Source organism: Plasmodium inui (genome assembly GCF_000524495.1).
Source record: "Plasmodium inui San Antonio 1 unplaced genomic scaffold supercont1.13, whole genome shotgun sequence".
In the NCBI taxonomy this organism is placed as follows: domain Eukaryota; phylum Apicomplexa; class Aconoidasida; order Haemosporida; family Plasmodiidae; genus Plasmodium; species Plasmodium inui.
The window spans coordinates 362477-375991 of record NW_008481847.1 but is presented as its reverse complement, the minus strand read 5'-3'; the positions used below and the strand labels follow the sequence as shown (position 1 = coordinate 375991).

General features: G+C 47.5%; 1 protein-coding gene across 1 annotated transcript in view; it reads right to left on the bottom strand.

The window, feature by feature from the left end:
* Positions 1–223: 223 nt before the first annotated feature.
* The window catches only part of C922_03274 (hypothetical protein), a gene marked incomplete at both ends in the record, with an annotated part of 17453 nt that continues 4161 nt past the window's right edge, over positions 224–13515 (bottom strand). The window contains 3 exons of the mRNA XM_008818866.1: positions 224–510; positions 737–10675; positions 10802–13460. Coding sequence (XP_008817088.1) covers positions 224–510; positions 737–10675; positions 10802–13460 — 12885 coding nt within the window. The remainder of the gene's footprint in view (positions 511–736; positions 10676–10801; positions 13461–13515) is intronic.

Sequence of the window (13515 nt, the reverse complement as noted above, 5' to 3'; positions counted from 1 at the left end):
GGAGCCACTTCTCACATGAGAAGGGAAGTGGGAACTGTCGAGTGAAACGTGTGAAGTTGAGAAAAAATTGAGAGGAAAAAAGGGGAGAGGTGAAAAATGGATGGATGAAAAATTGAGAGGTGAAAAATGGAGAGGTGAAAAACAGGGGGTGGGGAGTGGCTCACAGGATGGGCGCTACAGCTAGGGCATTACCAATCAACCGCGTCACTGCACCGCTTCCACGCTACCGCTTCCCCCCCGCCGCGTAGTTATACATAAGGTAGTAAATCTGCGTGGAGCGCTGCAGGATGAAGGTGAAGACGTTGAGAATGTTGTTCTTCTCCAAGTAGGAGTTGGCCAACTTCTTCAAATCGATGCGGTTAATATGCTTGAGATTGATACTTTCGATGTTAATCTGATTGACTTTCTGGTTGTTAAGCATAGCGTAGGTGAAGTAGATGACGCAGGTAAGTATCTTCTTCATGACGTGAATGTCGATTTCTATGTTCTCGAAAAACTTCTTGACGTTCTCTGCGGGGGGGGAGGGCGTGCCGCCCGTCATGGCCGCTGTGGAGTTCGAAGTGGAAGAAGAGGTAGCCACTCCTGCCTTCTTCTCCCCAAGGGGGTTGTAGTCCGCGTTAAACAGCTCCGTGCTGATTTCGTGCTCGTTGGGGTTATGCGGGTTAAGCGGCTGGTATGGGTGGTTCCTTGCCTGGTTGATCTCGCCGTGGCCGCCCTGTGCACCACACGCAGCTACCCCCCCCCCACCCCCTGTCATAGATGAACCAGTTCAGCATAAACTTCTGCTCAGGAGACTTCTCCTTCGAAGTCAGATTGTTCAATAAAAAGTAAATGATATTGGTCAATTTCTTCATCGCCAAGGAAACACTCTTGAGCATGGAGAAGTTTTCGAATTTTATCAAATTGATGAAATAGAAAGAAGTGTTCATAAAGACCTTTAAGATCATTTTTATGTATTCAGAATATTTTGTCTTGGATTCCTGGACATACTCATCATACAATCCGATGTCATATTCGATGATGTCTAGACATAGGTTGATGCAATGAAATTTGATGGAATACTTTGGGATGATGTTTTGCAGAATGCGATGCGTCCTTATGCTTTTTCTTCGCTTCTCCAGCATAGTCTTGTTCAGATTTTTGTTCAGTAATTCATTTTCATCACTCAAGCTGATGTCGTATACTACAAAGATGGAGAGGATACTTAGGAGGTCTTTAATGTAATGGAGGATGTAGTTGTGCTCCTTGATTAGGTTGCATATGTTCAGGGAAATCTCGTTGTATTCGAATTTTAGCGATGCGTCGAGTGGGGCGTCCAGTGATGTGTCGAGCGATGCGTCCAGTGAGATGTCTTCTTCCCCTTCGCTGTCTCCTCCGCTGTGGGCTGCTTCTTCTTCCCCATTGGACGCATGGTGTGTGTACTGCTCCACGTGGGAAGGATACGTGCCTGCCGGATTGTAGATCCCCTTTTCGATAAACAGGCCATCAGCGCTGGACGGGTAGTTTTTGCTTGGTAGGGAGGAGTCCATCCGGATGGTTCTTCTGCTTTTTCCACTTCTGCTTCTCCTCCTCTGCGCATCATGCTGGTCAATGGATCCATACTGAGCCGGGGGCTGCTCCCCGTTGTAGTAGTAATCATAGTCACCGTGGCGGTAGACCTCTCCTTGGGGGGTATTCAGTGCACCTTTTCTGCCCCTTGGGTTTATTAGTCCAAGGGGGTAATGGTTTCCCTGCTCTTCCTCCCCTGTGCTGTCATTTCCACTCGCGCCATCGTCTTCGCTATCGTCTGAAGCGTCCTCCACAATGTTTCCTCCCTGAGAAACCGCCTCCTCATCGTCCGATTGGATTAATCCCTGTCCCATCATCATCGTCATGACCCCGTTGCCGCTTCGCTTCTTCTTCGCACCGACACTTCTGGAAGTAAGTCCTTTTCCCCCCCGCTTCGTCCTCATTATTTTCAGCTTCTTCAACGTCAGGTAGTTTTGGTGTATGTACAGGAGATAGTTTTTATACAGCCTCAGCAGGTAGTACGTGCTGGCATAAATGATGTCTAAATTAACTACCCCCATGGTTGTGTGGTTTATGGATTCCTCCGAGTTGGCTCTGTCTTTCTGTGGGTCGCGCAGCCAGTCTCGCTGCGCGTGGCGCTGCCCCGGCTGGGTCCATGACTCGGCTGCCTCTTCCCCCTGCGGGGGACAGCGGTCACGAGGGTGGCCATCTTCGCCAGTGTCACATCCACCACGTCCACCACTTCGTCCGCTTCCACCTCTTCCACCACTTCTACCCCTTCCAGCGGCTGCTTCCGCCCCGCCCTGCTTCGAAAAGTTACACGTAGAAGCATAACACAGGCACTTATACACCAACTCGTGATTATACGTCGTGAAATTATTCACCTCATGACTGATCTCCTTGGACTTGATCAGATAGTTATTAACAATCAGGTGGTTGACAAAGATGTGGATATTCTTAATGACCCAGCTTCCAATCCATTTAAATAAATGGAGACCCTTCTTGTCCACAATCTTTAAGATGACCGTGACGTAGGAAATGATGAGAGACGGAAGGGGGAGATAAATATTTTTGTTGTCCAGAAAGTTGGTCGGGAAAGTTAAGAAGGAAATACTCGGACAGAGGTAATGAAATTTATATTCATATAGATGGTCAAAAATGTTGCTACTTAGGAATAAATTGAACAGATCAGCCTTTTGTACAAATTCGTTGAGGTAGGTAGTGTCACAGAGGGAGCTGAGTAAAAAGCATGTGTGTAGAATTTTTTCATTATTGTGGTTCTGTTCCTTTGTATGGTTAATCAGAAATAGATTTCCCTTAATGAGTTTCTTTATATTCTGCTCGTCTATCTTAATGTCGATCTCATGTATCCCTATCTTGTTCAGAAGGAAGATGAGCAAGTTGATGCTTAACACGTTTAAGTCATTTCGATTGTAGAAGAAATTGCAGCAGAAGGATTCCTCGTATATGTTCAGGCTGCGATTATTCAGATGGATTTTATTCTTCAGCTTATCCTTGAAATGGAAGCTCAGCAGATTCTTCCCTCCGTCGGTGTCCTCCTCGAATGGGTCATCCATCAAGGCGGTCGCGCCTGAATTGTCAAAGATACGCTGCTCTGAGGAGGCTTCCCTATCTGTGTAGAGAAACACCTCCGTGTTGTAATCAATAAACTTGTACACATTGGTGTAGAAGTAGACCGGAATGATGAAATTCCTATTTGTGATGAAACTCTTGTATGAGTCCATAAAAAGGTTGCATATAAAATCGTTAAGTACCTCCTGATCGATTCGCTTCATGAGGGAGAGGAACATATTCTTTGTCTGCCCAATGCTGTTCTCTTCTCCACTATGCATGTAGTTGTAGTGATATATATTCAGCAGCGTGTAGAGGCACTCGTAAATGTAGATAATTGTGTACTTATTTAAAATGGGGTGCTTCTTTGTTATTAATAAAATGAATAGCTCCAGGAGGTCATCAAAGAATTCATTGCTCTTTAGGATCAGTTTGGCATACTCACTGTGCACATCGTAGTGTATCTTCTCTTTCCTTCTACTGCGTTGGAGTAGCTCCATTTCGTCTTCTTCCCCGGGGAGGAAGCCTGCCCCTCCGTCGTACTCCTTCCCCCCTCTCGCAGCAGGAATGTATGATGCTACGCGATTTTTTCTCAGCTCGAAGAGGCGGTCCCTTGTGTGGAAAGAAACAGACGACACGGTTCCCCCATCGTATTCTGCGTCGCCACAACTTTTGGGCAGCCTCAACACGTTATCTTCAAACTCTCTGTTCAGAATTTTCTTCGAAAAAAGATTCGACATTTTCAATTTTTTATGATACTTTAAATGTTCAATTTTGTATGCCTCATCCGGTTGGGCGGTTTGTTCCGTTTTGCGGTCCGCTTTGCCGTCCATTTTGGCATCCGCCTTGCCGTCCATTTTGGCATCCCCTTTGCCATCCGCTTCCTCTTCCGACTCGCCCTGCCCGCACAACGAGAAGGCTCCCTCCTTGCTACCCTTTAGCAGATTCTTCAACCCCCGGTTGTTGCGCGCCAGGTAGCTAAAGGCAAAACAATTATTGTGAGAAAAGAAGAATATCGTGATAAACAGGTACACAATAAACATAATGGGGGTGATCTGAATATTGAAGTTGATGTAGTGGGAGGACTTAATAATGCAGGTGATTCCCCTGAGATGTTTCTGTATGTTGTTAATTATGTACAGGTAATTTTTTAGGTAATATATTTTTCTGTTCACACGGTTATTTCTGATCTTTAGGATGAGGTCAACGAGGTACGTGACTTTTTCGATATACGTCTTGTACACCAGGAGCCAGTTCTTGTAGTTTATGTTCAGGTAGTTGAGGCTGTTAAAGATGTATACGCTTTTTTCCAGGTACCGTTGCTTCGAGAGTGGCACATCAGCTCTGCTGACCATGCGGCTTCCAACCCGACTGCTGACCCCCCTCCGCAGTCGCTTACCCGTGTGTCCTCCGGGCCCCTTGGAGGACCTCCTCCTGGGGGAGACCTGGTCCCCGCCCCCCTGCAGGCAACTCCGGTTCAGGTAATACCTGTTCAGGAACCTCCGCAGGTACGTCTTGTTCCCTATAATCTCATTCAAATCCTGAAAGTTGAAATTTTTGCCTGAACCGTTCAGGCGATTGTTCCTTTGGACATCTTCCACGTGGTCGTCATTTTCGGTGGGCACTCCTCCACCTGGGCCCAGCTCGACCAGAACATCCGCCTGCGACAGTGGGTCGTCGTACTTGCGCATGAGCGCCGCGGCCACCCCGCCGCGTACAGGACCGTCTACAGTACCGCGTGTAGAACCGCCTACCGCAGCCCGGACACCACAGAAGTTGACATACGTATTAATGATGCTGGTGTACAGCACATGCACATTTCTGTCGAAAGAGAGGTGCAGCCGGTCCGATTGCCCCCCCGTGTCATTCTTCACATAGTGCAGAAACTCGATGTTGGAAAAATTGAACACACTCTGAAAGTTAAAATCGTAATTAAACAAATAGTAATGATAAATGTAGTGCTTCAAATAGCTGTCATTGTAGCTTCTGACCATGTGCAGGTAATGGCTTACAAAATTGTTCGCGTTCTCACAATTGAAGATGGGGTTCAAAAACTCAAAGAGTGTTTTCTTCTGATTGAAGTTATCTTCATTGACGATGGAGTCAAATGGGTTAACATTTTGTCGTCCTTTTTTTATCTGTGCCTCTTTCTTGTATTGCTGCTCAGTTGCAATCATTGCAGCGTTCGCCTCGCTCCTTTCCTCTCTGTCCTCTTCACCCCCTATGGAGAAATCCATGTCCATGAGCTGCTCCACGTGCTTGTCGATGTTATTCAATATGTGGTCAATGATGGGAACGAAAACATTTAAAATGTGGAAGGATATTCTAAAAAAGACGATTTTCTCTGTGTCCTTCAATTTTTCTATCTCCACATTCTGGGTCAGGTAATAAAACACATTGAACTTGTTTACCCACATGGTGCTTATCAGAAAAATTATGTAGTCCTTGATTTTCTGATTTTTTACGATCATGTAGAGTATGTTAAGGCTTTTGGTAAGGAAGGAGTTTTTCTCGAATATGTTGTATTGCCTCCAGTTGTTCAGGTTGCTCAGGTGGATGTTCCTTCGGTAGTAATCCCGTTTGTAGCAGTTCCTTTTGTAGTATTCGCTCTTCCTTCCGTTTCTAGCGGCGGGATTGGTTCCCTTTTTTGAGCGCTCTCCGTAGGGGGGATGATCCACGCGGTTCCCTTCGGGGAAGCGCGAGTCAGCATAACTGACCTCGTCCGCTTCTTCGTCTTCCTCTTCCATCTCCTCCTCTTCCACCTCTTCTTCTTCCTCCCGTTCCTGCCTCATCTGGTCCCCCCCCCTGGGGCGGTAATCCACGTGTATCAACTCACGCACACTCTCGAAGCAGGAGAAGTCCACGATGACGCTATCAATCATGGTGCTCAGGAAGCACTGATGCTCCATCTCCATACCCTCGTCGACAGTAGTGAGGACATTCTTCTTCTCACTGTGCTTGGCTGGAATGAACGACAGACCTAGGAGAGACAAGATGCAATTCTCAATCAGAGAGTCCGAGTTGTTCAGAAAGAGAAACTTCCTCGTGAGCACTTCATAAAAATAAAGAATAAGTTTTGTGATGGAAATTTTACTATAACTGTTGAGGAGGCGATTCTTGTTCAAACCTCTTATATCGTTGTAGTCAATGTCGACATTAAGAAGATGACTCAGTTCGATCCATTCGCAGAGTTCGTTGTTGAGCAAGATTTGTTTTCTCTTCATCTCTGTGCTGAGCGTTTTGGCTGCCTCCTCCTTCTTCTCTTTCAGCAGCTCCTTTATCGGAATAAGCAGGCTCTCCTGGTACTGTTTTCCATAAATTTCCTTTTCACCACTAATCGCTTTTTTTATGTGGTCAAAGTACTTCATTTGTTCCTCTCTGCTGTCTTGAAAGGTGCTCGGAAACAACATGTTTTCGTTTAATTTGTTCAGTCGGTTGAAGAAGTCATAGAATTTTAACTCCCTCTCGATCATCCTTTCTATGTCTTTTGCCTCGTCCGTTTTGTCGTAGCTATTCCGTTCGTTGGTGAATGGCTGGGATTCTTCCTGCGTGTTCGGGTTGCCATTGTTGGTGTTAAGCGGCGAGTTGGGCGGCGAGCTGAGCGGCGCGTCCTGGGCTCCTCCTCCTCCGGTTGCCTCTCCCGTTTCCTCTCCGGTTGCCCCACCGCTAACCCCTCCGCTAACCCCTGCACCGCCAACCGCGTTCTCTATCCTGAGCAGCCTCTTAAAGTACGCGTGGCGCTTAAACGACTTGACGTAAAGGTAGAGCCTCAGATCGCTCACGTGCACAAGCTCGGTCTCCAAAAAATCGTACTTCTCCGTGTAAAAGTTGTTAATAGGAAGAAAATTGTACGAGCTGCAATACCCCACCAGGTTCGAATCGATTGACTTTATCTCCTTGTAGTAGTCTTCCCTGCAGTACTTGTCATTGCTGTCTTCACAAGTTAGGTTGTACAAACTGAGGTTCTCCTTGTCTTCTTCCTTTTCTTTGTTGTCATAAAACACACATATCTTTTTACTCTTAATGGTGTCAATAATATCGTTATCCGAGAGGTAGTCATACATATACTTCATTTGTTTCTTTTTGTTCAATCTCAGACGTCGGTACGTGGTTAATAATTCGTCATCCATTTGGGGTTCTCCTCTCTGTCTCCGTCTCGAGGGGAGGCGTCGTCGCGGGGATCTACGTGGCCTCCTCAATTCCCTTCCTCTGCTGTTTGCACCTCCGTACAGGTTGTCGCTGAGGTAGAGGAGGTCCCCATCCGCGTCGTCCTCATCCACGTCGTCCTCGCCGTCGGCGTAGGGGACGCCGTCATCCTGAGAGTGCCTTCCATCATATGGTGAGTAACTCCCCTCATCGTATTCCTCTTCCGCATCGTCATACTGATCTGTGTCCCCATACGAGATGCTCTCCTCCTCATCATCCTGGTTCCCTTCGTCATCATCATCGTCATCAATATAAGGATCTCCTGCCCCACGGGAGTGTTTATCCATTCCGCTTCTGTCAAATGGGTGCTCTGCTGTCATTCCCACTCGTCTTTTCCTGCTTGGGTGAAACTTTCTTTGGCTTCCTCTACCCTGCAGACGGCCTTCTTCACATTGTTCACCTTCATCACGAGGGTCACTCTCTTCGTCTTCCACTGCGCAGCCATTTCTCTCCTTCTGATTTTTTAAGTACGTTAACCAGCTTGTAGTGTTTAGCACTTCCTTACTGCGCAGCCCTACACTCCCTTGGGTGGCAAGTCCCTTTTTCCCTTTGGCATTCACAAAGGCTCGGCTTCCCCTACGGTTGGAAGCCCGTCGGAGGAAGTACAAAAGAGGTAGGTCCACAAAGTTATGCACAATCCGTTCCATCTGGATGGTCCTATTAGAAATGACATAGCAGTTGCTAAACTTCTGTCTGTTCAGGTGAAATATAAAAATGATACGCAAGGCATATTTCAAAAAATTAAAAGATTCTTTGTCCCTTTTAAGTATGTTAATGGTTGTTCTACAATCCCGGATGAAAATCTGTAGAATCAGATATATGATGATTTTGTCCATCTCTTTTGTCCTGAGGAAATTTTTCAGTAAGAGGACGAGGTAGGTGGTCCTTGAATTCACGTTGATGTTTTTAAAGAGAAAGTTGTGGACACACATTGGAGTGCACAAGGATTCGGTGATGCTTATGTCTTTTCCGGTAAGGGTTTCTCCTGCGTCTGCCCCTGCTTCGGTGGCAACGGTTGCGGTAGTTGGTGCGGATGCTTCTCCTGAAAGTGCTCCGGAAGCTTCTCCCGAAGATGCTCCATTTGCTATCCTTCCCCCTGTGCTGGCGGCGGTGGCAGCCTCACCCTTGGCACCATTCGCATCGACTAAGCTGATGTCGAAATGGAATTTGTCAATCTTCTTGTGTAGCATTTTTTCATTTTTCCAGAGAGTGTACATATGGATAAAGAGTACATCTCGCTCGAAGAGGATCTTCAGGATGTCGAACCCTAGGGCTTTTACTCTGCACAAGAAGAGGGATGTGTAGAATCCCTTGGAGTAGGAACACGTCAGATATTGCATCTTCTTCTCGTAGTAAACTTGGCATGTGGCTGAGCTGAACAGGTCGTTCTTCGGGCCCAAAGCAGCGTTCGTGTCGCTCTTCGAGGCAGAAATTGCATTCGCATTCACGTCACCCTTCGAGGGAGAAGCCGGGTTCGCGTTCACGTTCACGTTCACATCGGTTCCGCCGCCCCTCCTGAGGAAGAGGCTCCTCCGCTGGCTGAACACACTGATGTAGTCAACATAGTTCTTGCATTTGAGAATCATCTCCTGCAGGGCCCGATTCTCCTCGTGCATGATATTATCCAAGAAAATTACATTCAGGAATATGCTCATAAACTTATTTGACTCTCCTAAAATCTGGTCAAACAGATACATCGTAGGTCTGAAGTCACAAGAAAAATCGAACCGCTCATTCATCACTCGGTTCATGCTTCTGTTGTTATCGTTCAGGGGCAAAGGTCCCTTCAGAATTAGCTTAAAGTACATAAAAACGAGCACTATCAGAATGTACATTTCTCTGTCCTTAAAGTTGATGTCCGCTTTGCTCTTCGTGTCTCTCATTTTGTTTTCTTTAATTATTTGGATTTTCTTTTCCTTCAGCAGGTTATATTCGTTCTTCCTCAATTCGAACCGATGCTTGTACACCTCTGCGTAGAGTGCGTTCGTCTTCACCTTCAAACTTTCGTAGAGGCCCTTGAGCTGCTCCACGTTCTGGACCGACCCGAGAAGTCCCCCCATTCCGCTCATTCCATCCGGCTGAGAAGCCGCACCAAACATGTTGCCGCTTCCAAAGAGGCCCGTCCTCTGGTGAGCACCCTGACTGGACAACAGGGACGAGTTTGTTTGGCCTGAAAAAGGGCTCAGCGAGTTGTTCGTTCCGGTGGTGGGAGGGAGATTCCCTGCGTTGTTCTGTCCCAGTGAGTGATGTGTACCGGATAAGCTACTCCCGAATAGAGTGCCTCCACTGGGATTAGTGCCACTGCCCAGGTTTGACAATGTGGCGGTTCCTCCTCCGAACATATTCGTAGAGGAGGACGTAGTTGTCCCGGTCGCGCCAAACTTGTTCACAAAGGGAAAAGACGAGGTTGACTGCATTGCTTGGTTACCCATCTGGTTCTGCGTGGGGTTGCTACTGAAGGAGGTGCCCGCCCCTTGTGAGAAGAAGCCGGTAGTCTGTAGGCCTGTTCCTTGTAAGCCTGTTCCTTGTAAGCCCCCGCTCTGTGAAGGCATAAAATTCGAACTCTGATTCTGTTCCCCTCTAGACGTTACAGCATTCCCGAAGTTGCTCGCTCTCGCTCCGTTATTTTGAACAAGCGGGTTAGACAAAGTGTTTGTGTTTGGACTGCCGCTAAGAAGGCTGCTGGACGATGCATTTGTGCCAGTCCTATTCGTACTGAATAACGAGTTAGACGTGTTGTTGCCTGATAATAGGGACGTGCTCGTGAAGATACTGTTTTGGTTAATTGGGGTGAACAAACTGGGCTTGTTTAGGCCACTAGATGCTGCATTTGCAAATTGAGAGCCTACGTTGTTCTGCAAGAATTGCTGGTTCGGGTTGGACGAGATGCTGCCCCCGAAGGGATTGCCTCCACTCTGCTGCGTCGTTCCGAAGAGATTGCCTCCACTCTGCTGCGTCGTTCCGAAGAGATTGCTTCCCACTTGGCCTAATCCACTTCCTCCTGATGAGGCTCCTCCCTGTGGAAGCATCTGGTTTGACGTGCCCCTCGCGGGATTGCTAAAAAGCTTGTTCGTGTTGCTGAGCAAGGCGCTGTTGGAAGCAGCCCCGCTTTGATTGACCCCGAATGCACAGCTATTTGTGCTGCTCGAAGGGCCGAACAAGCTTGTGGACGAAGTCATATTTGATCCGAAGAGGGAAGATCCGCCTGTTGTCTTGTTTGAGCTGCTGTTCGTTACTAGGGCGCTGGTTGGGGTGTTAAATAGGCCACCCGTGGTTCCTACGGCCGCTCCTTTGTTAAGCGTCCCGCCGGCCATTAATGAAGAGAAGCTCGCCGCAGGGGTTGCCCCTCCCATGGTGGCAGTCCCCCCCATGGTCGTTGCCGCTGTCCCTGCGACAGAGGGGGAGGTCCAACGCGCGGAAGACTCGTACGCTGTTCTTGCATTCTCCAGTGATGATGCTGTCATGCTAGGGGAGGCGGAAAGGGCACCGCTTCTCTGTGTGCCAAAGAGACCACCTCCTGTTGAGTTATTCATCAAACTATTGGGTGCAGAACCGAAGAGGCTGCTTGTAGCACCCCCTTGGGTTAGCAGTCCTGATTGTTGAGTGGCCTGTCCTGTGATTGGCAACCCAGTCGATAAGGGTGAAGAATTCATCCCGAGGAGGTTCCTTTCGTTGAATAGCGTAGTGTTCGTCCCACCTGTGGCAAGGGGCCCCCCTGGAGTAGTGCTGCTCTGTTGGTTAAAGAGAGAAGGGCATAACAAACTGGATGGTGTCACACCGGGAGGGGAATAAAGAGTGTCCCCAAAATTTCCCACCTCGCCAAACGACCTGTTCAGCATTCTCTGAGCAAAAACATATGGCTCAAAAGGAACAGCGTTCTGCTTCAGAATCTGCTCCATCTGCAAGATGTTCGTCGTGTTGACATTAATCTCGTTCTGCAATTTGACAATTTGAGCTTCTATGTTTTTGGACTTCTGCATGTAGTAGTTGTATCTCCTTCTAAAGAGAGAGTTCTCTTGTTGGTTCATGAAGAATTCAAGCTTGACATTCTCATCTAGCTGATCTTCATTTTCGTATTTCTTTTCTCTAATCTTTTTTAAGACAAAATTGTTTACAAGATTGTAGAAGACGTTCTGGACGATGTAGTTGGTGAGAAGGATTAAATGCTTGCAGACGTTTTTTTCAAAATCGTCAATCATCAGTTTTTTCTTCAGACACGTTTCGTAAACGTCGTCATTGTCGTCATGCTGTGGGTCCGCGTTTTGGTTCCGCCTGCCCAGGCTCCATCCCGGTGCTCCCCCGGAAGGTGCTGCTCCGGCTGCTCCCGCGTTGTTGCTGGCGCTCTTTTGGTGACCACCGCTCTGCGCTGCACCTCCAAGGGATGGGCTACTGGACTGTTTCTTCTTCCGCTTCACTGCGCTTCCGTTGTCTTTGTCAGGATAGTCCCCCTCCTGATTCTCCTCCTGCTCATGCTGCTCATTCTCATCCTCCGTGTAGAGCTCGTCAAAGAATCGGTCAAAGTTAAAAAAGATGTCGAAGAAGATGTAGTTCCTTCCTTTGGGCGCTTTCCTCCCACTGTGGTAGGCATCCCCCCCGTGGTCAGAGTAATAGCCCTTCTTCCTGGGGTCGTGCCCGCCGCCTCGTCCGAAGGGTCCTTCTTCCTGTTGCCCCTCCCTGCGTCGAATCTTCCGGTCTATCTCGTCAATCTTATCGATGTTATTGAAAAAGTGCCATATACGAGTCAGCGACAGATTAAACTTCCTCTTAATGCCAATCATGTATAATAAGAAGTTAACGCACTTCATAAAGGTAATTACAATTTTGAGATTAAAATACGGGATGGAGAAATTCGTAGCGAGAAGTTCCAGTGTGTTATTTTTGAGGTGCCCCAAAGAGACTAACCTATCCACGTGCTCGAAGTGCTTCCTCAACCGGTCATTCTGTTCGTTATACCGTTTAGTGGCTTCAAAAAGAAGATCAGGGAAAACCTCCGTAAGTGTGCACAAAACGGACAGAGCAGAGGAGGAGTTCTTCACGAAGCTCGAGCAAAGGATTTCTATACAGAGACATTTCAAATCGATGACATCAATCTGTGAGTTATATTTTGTCTTAATTATTTCATATAGTATGTCCAGGAGGTGCATCGTTCTGTATTGTTTGATGTTTCTATCCTTTGCTTCACTCACTTTGTTTTGTAAATTGAGATTGTGAATGAACACATTTCTGAAGTTGGTTGTATTGATGAGATTCTCCGTGTCGACAAGTGAGATGAGATTATTGTACTTTCGATTTTTTATTTTAAATAGGTTTCTGTCATGGGTGAGGCGGTACTGTGTGGTTTTCTGCTCCGATTTGAGGTTTCCCACGTTCATGGTGTTGGATGCTCCGCCGCTACCCCCCCCTTCGTACTGCTCCAGAAGGATGTAGTCAATTAGGAGATTTTTATTGAGTGGCAAGTAGTAGCACAACTTGTTATTATTCACGGAGGAGAGGAAGAGGAGACACTTCTCCAGCATTTTCAGGCAATTGTACGGATATACATTTTGCTCAAATATGTTTTCTAGCAGATATCTCGCATCGATGTTGGTCCCTTTTTTCTCACTCTGAAGTTCATTTTTGAGAATCACTTTGGCTCGATTCATAATGTCTTCATTCGTGGAGGCCAACTCGTCGTCCTTAAAGAGGGACACTTTATGCTTACTGTCTAGGAAGAAATCGATTGCGTTTTTGTTTTCCTCGAAGAAGATTTTTATCGCCTCTTTGTTGTTGTACGACCCGTCATTGTTCTTGCTGATGCTTTTTATCTTCTCCTCGTAGTCTAGGATCTGCTTCACGTCATACTCCTTCTGTGTGATTGTCTTCAGCCCCTCCAGCTGCGCCTCGTCCAGGTTATTTCGGAACAGAGCATCCGCCACGTTGTACCGTCTGAACTCGCCCTTGAGGAAGTTGTTTTCGCGCAACAGGTTTTCTGTCAGCTTGTTCTCCTCCAGGAGGTAGTCGATGCAGTTCTCCTGCTCGAGGATCTTCACCAAGAGGGGGGTAGGACCCGTGGCGGAGGCAGTACCCGTGGCGGAGGCAGTACCCGTGGCGGAGGCAGTACCCGTGGCGGAGGCAGTACCCGTGGCGGAGGCAGTACCCGTGGCAGAGGCAGTACCCTTGGCAGAGGCAGTACCCTTGGCAGAGGCAGTACCCGTGGCAGAGGTAGTACCTGTGACCGCGTTCGCCGTC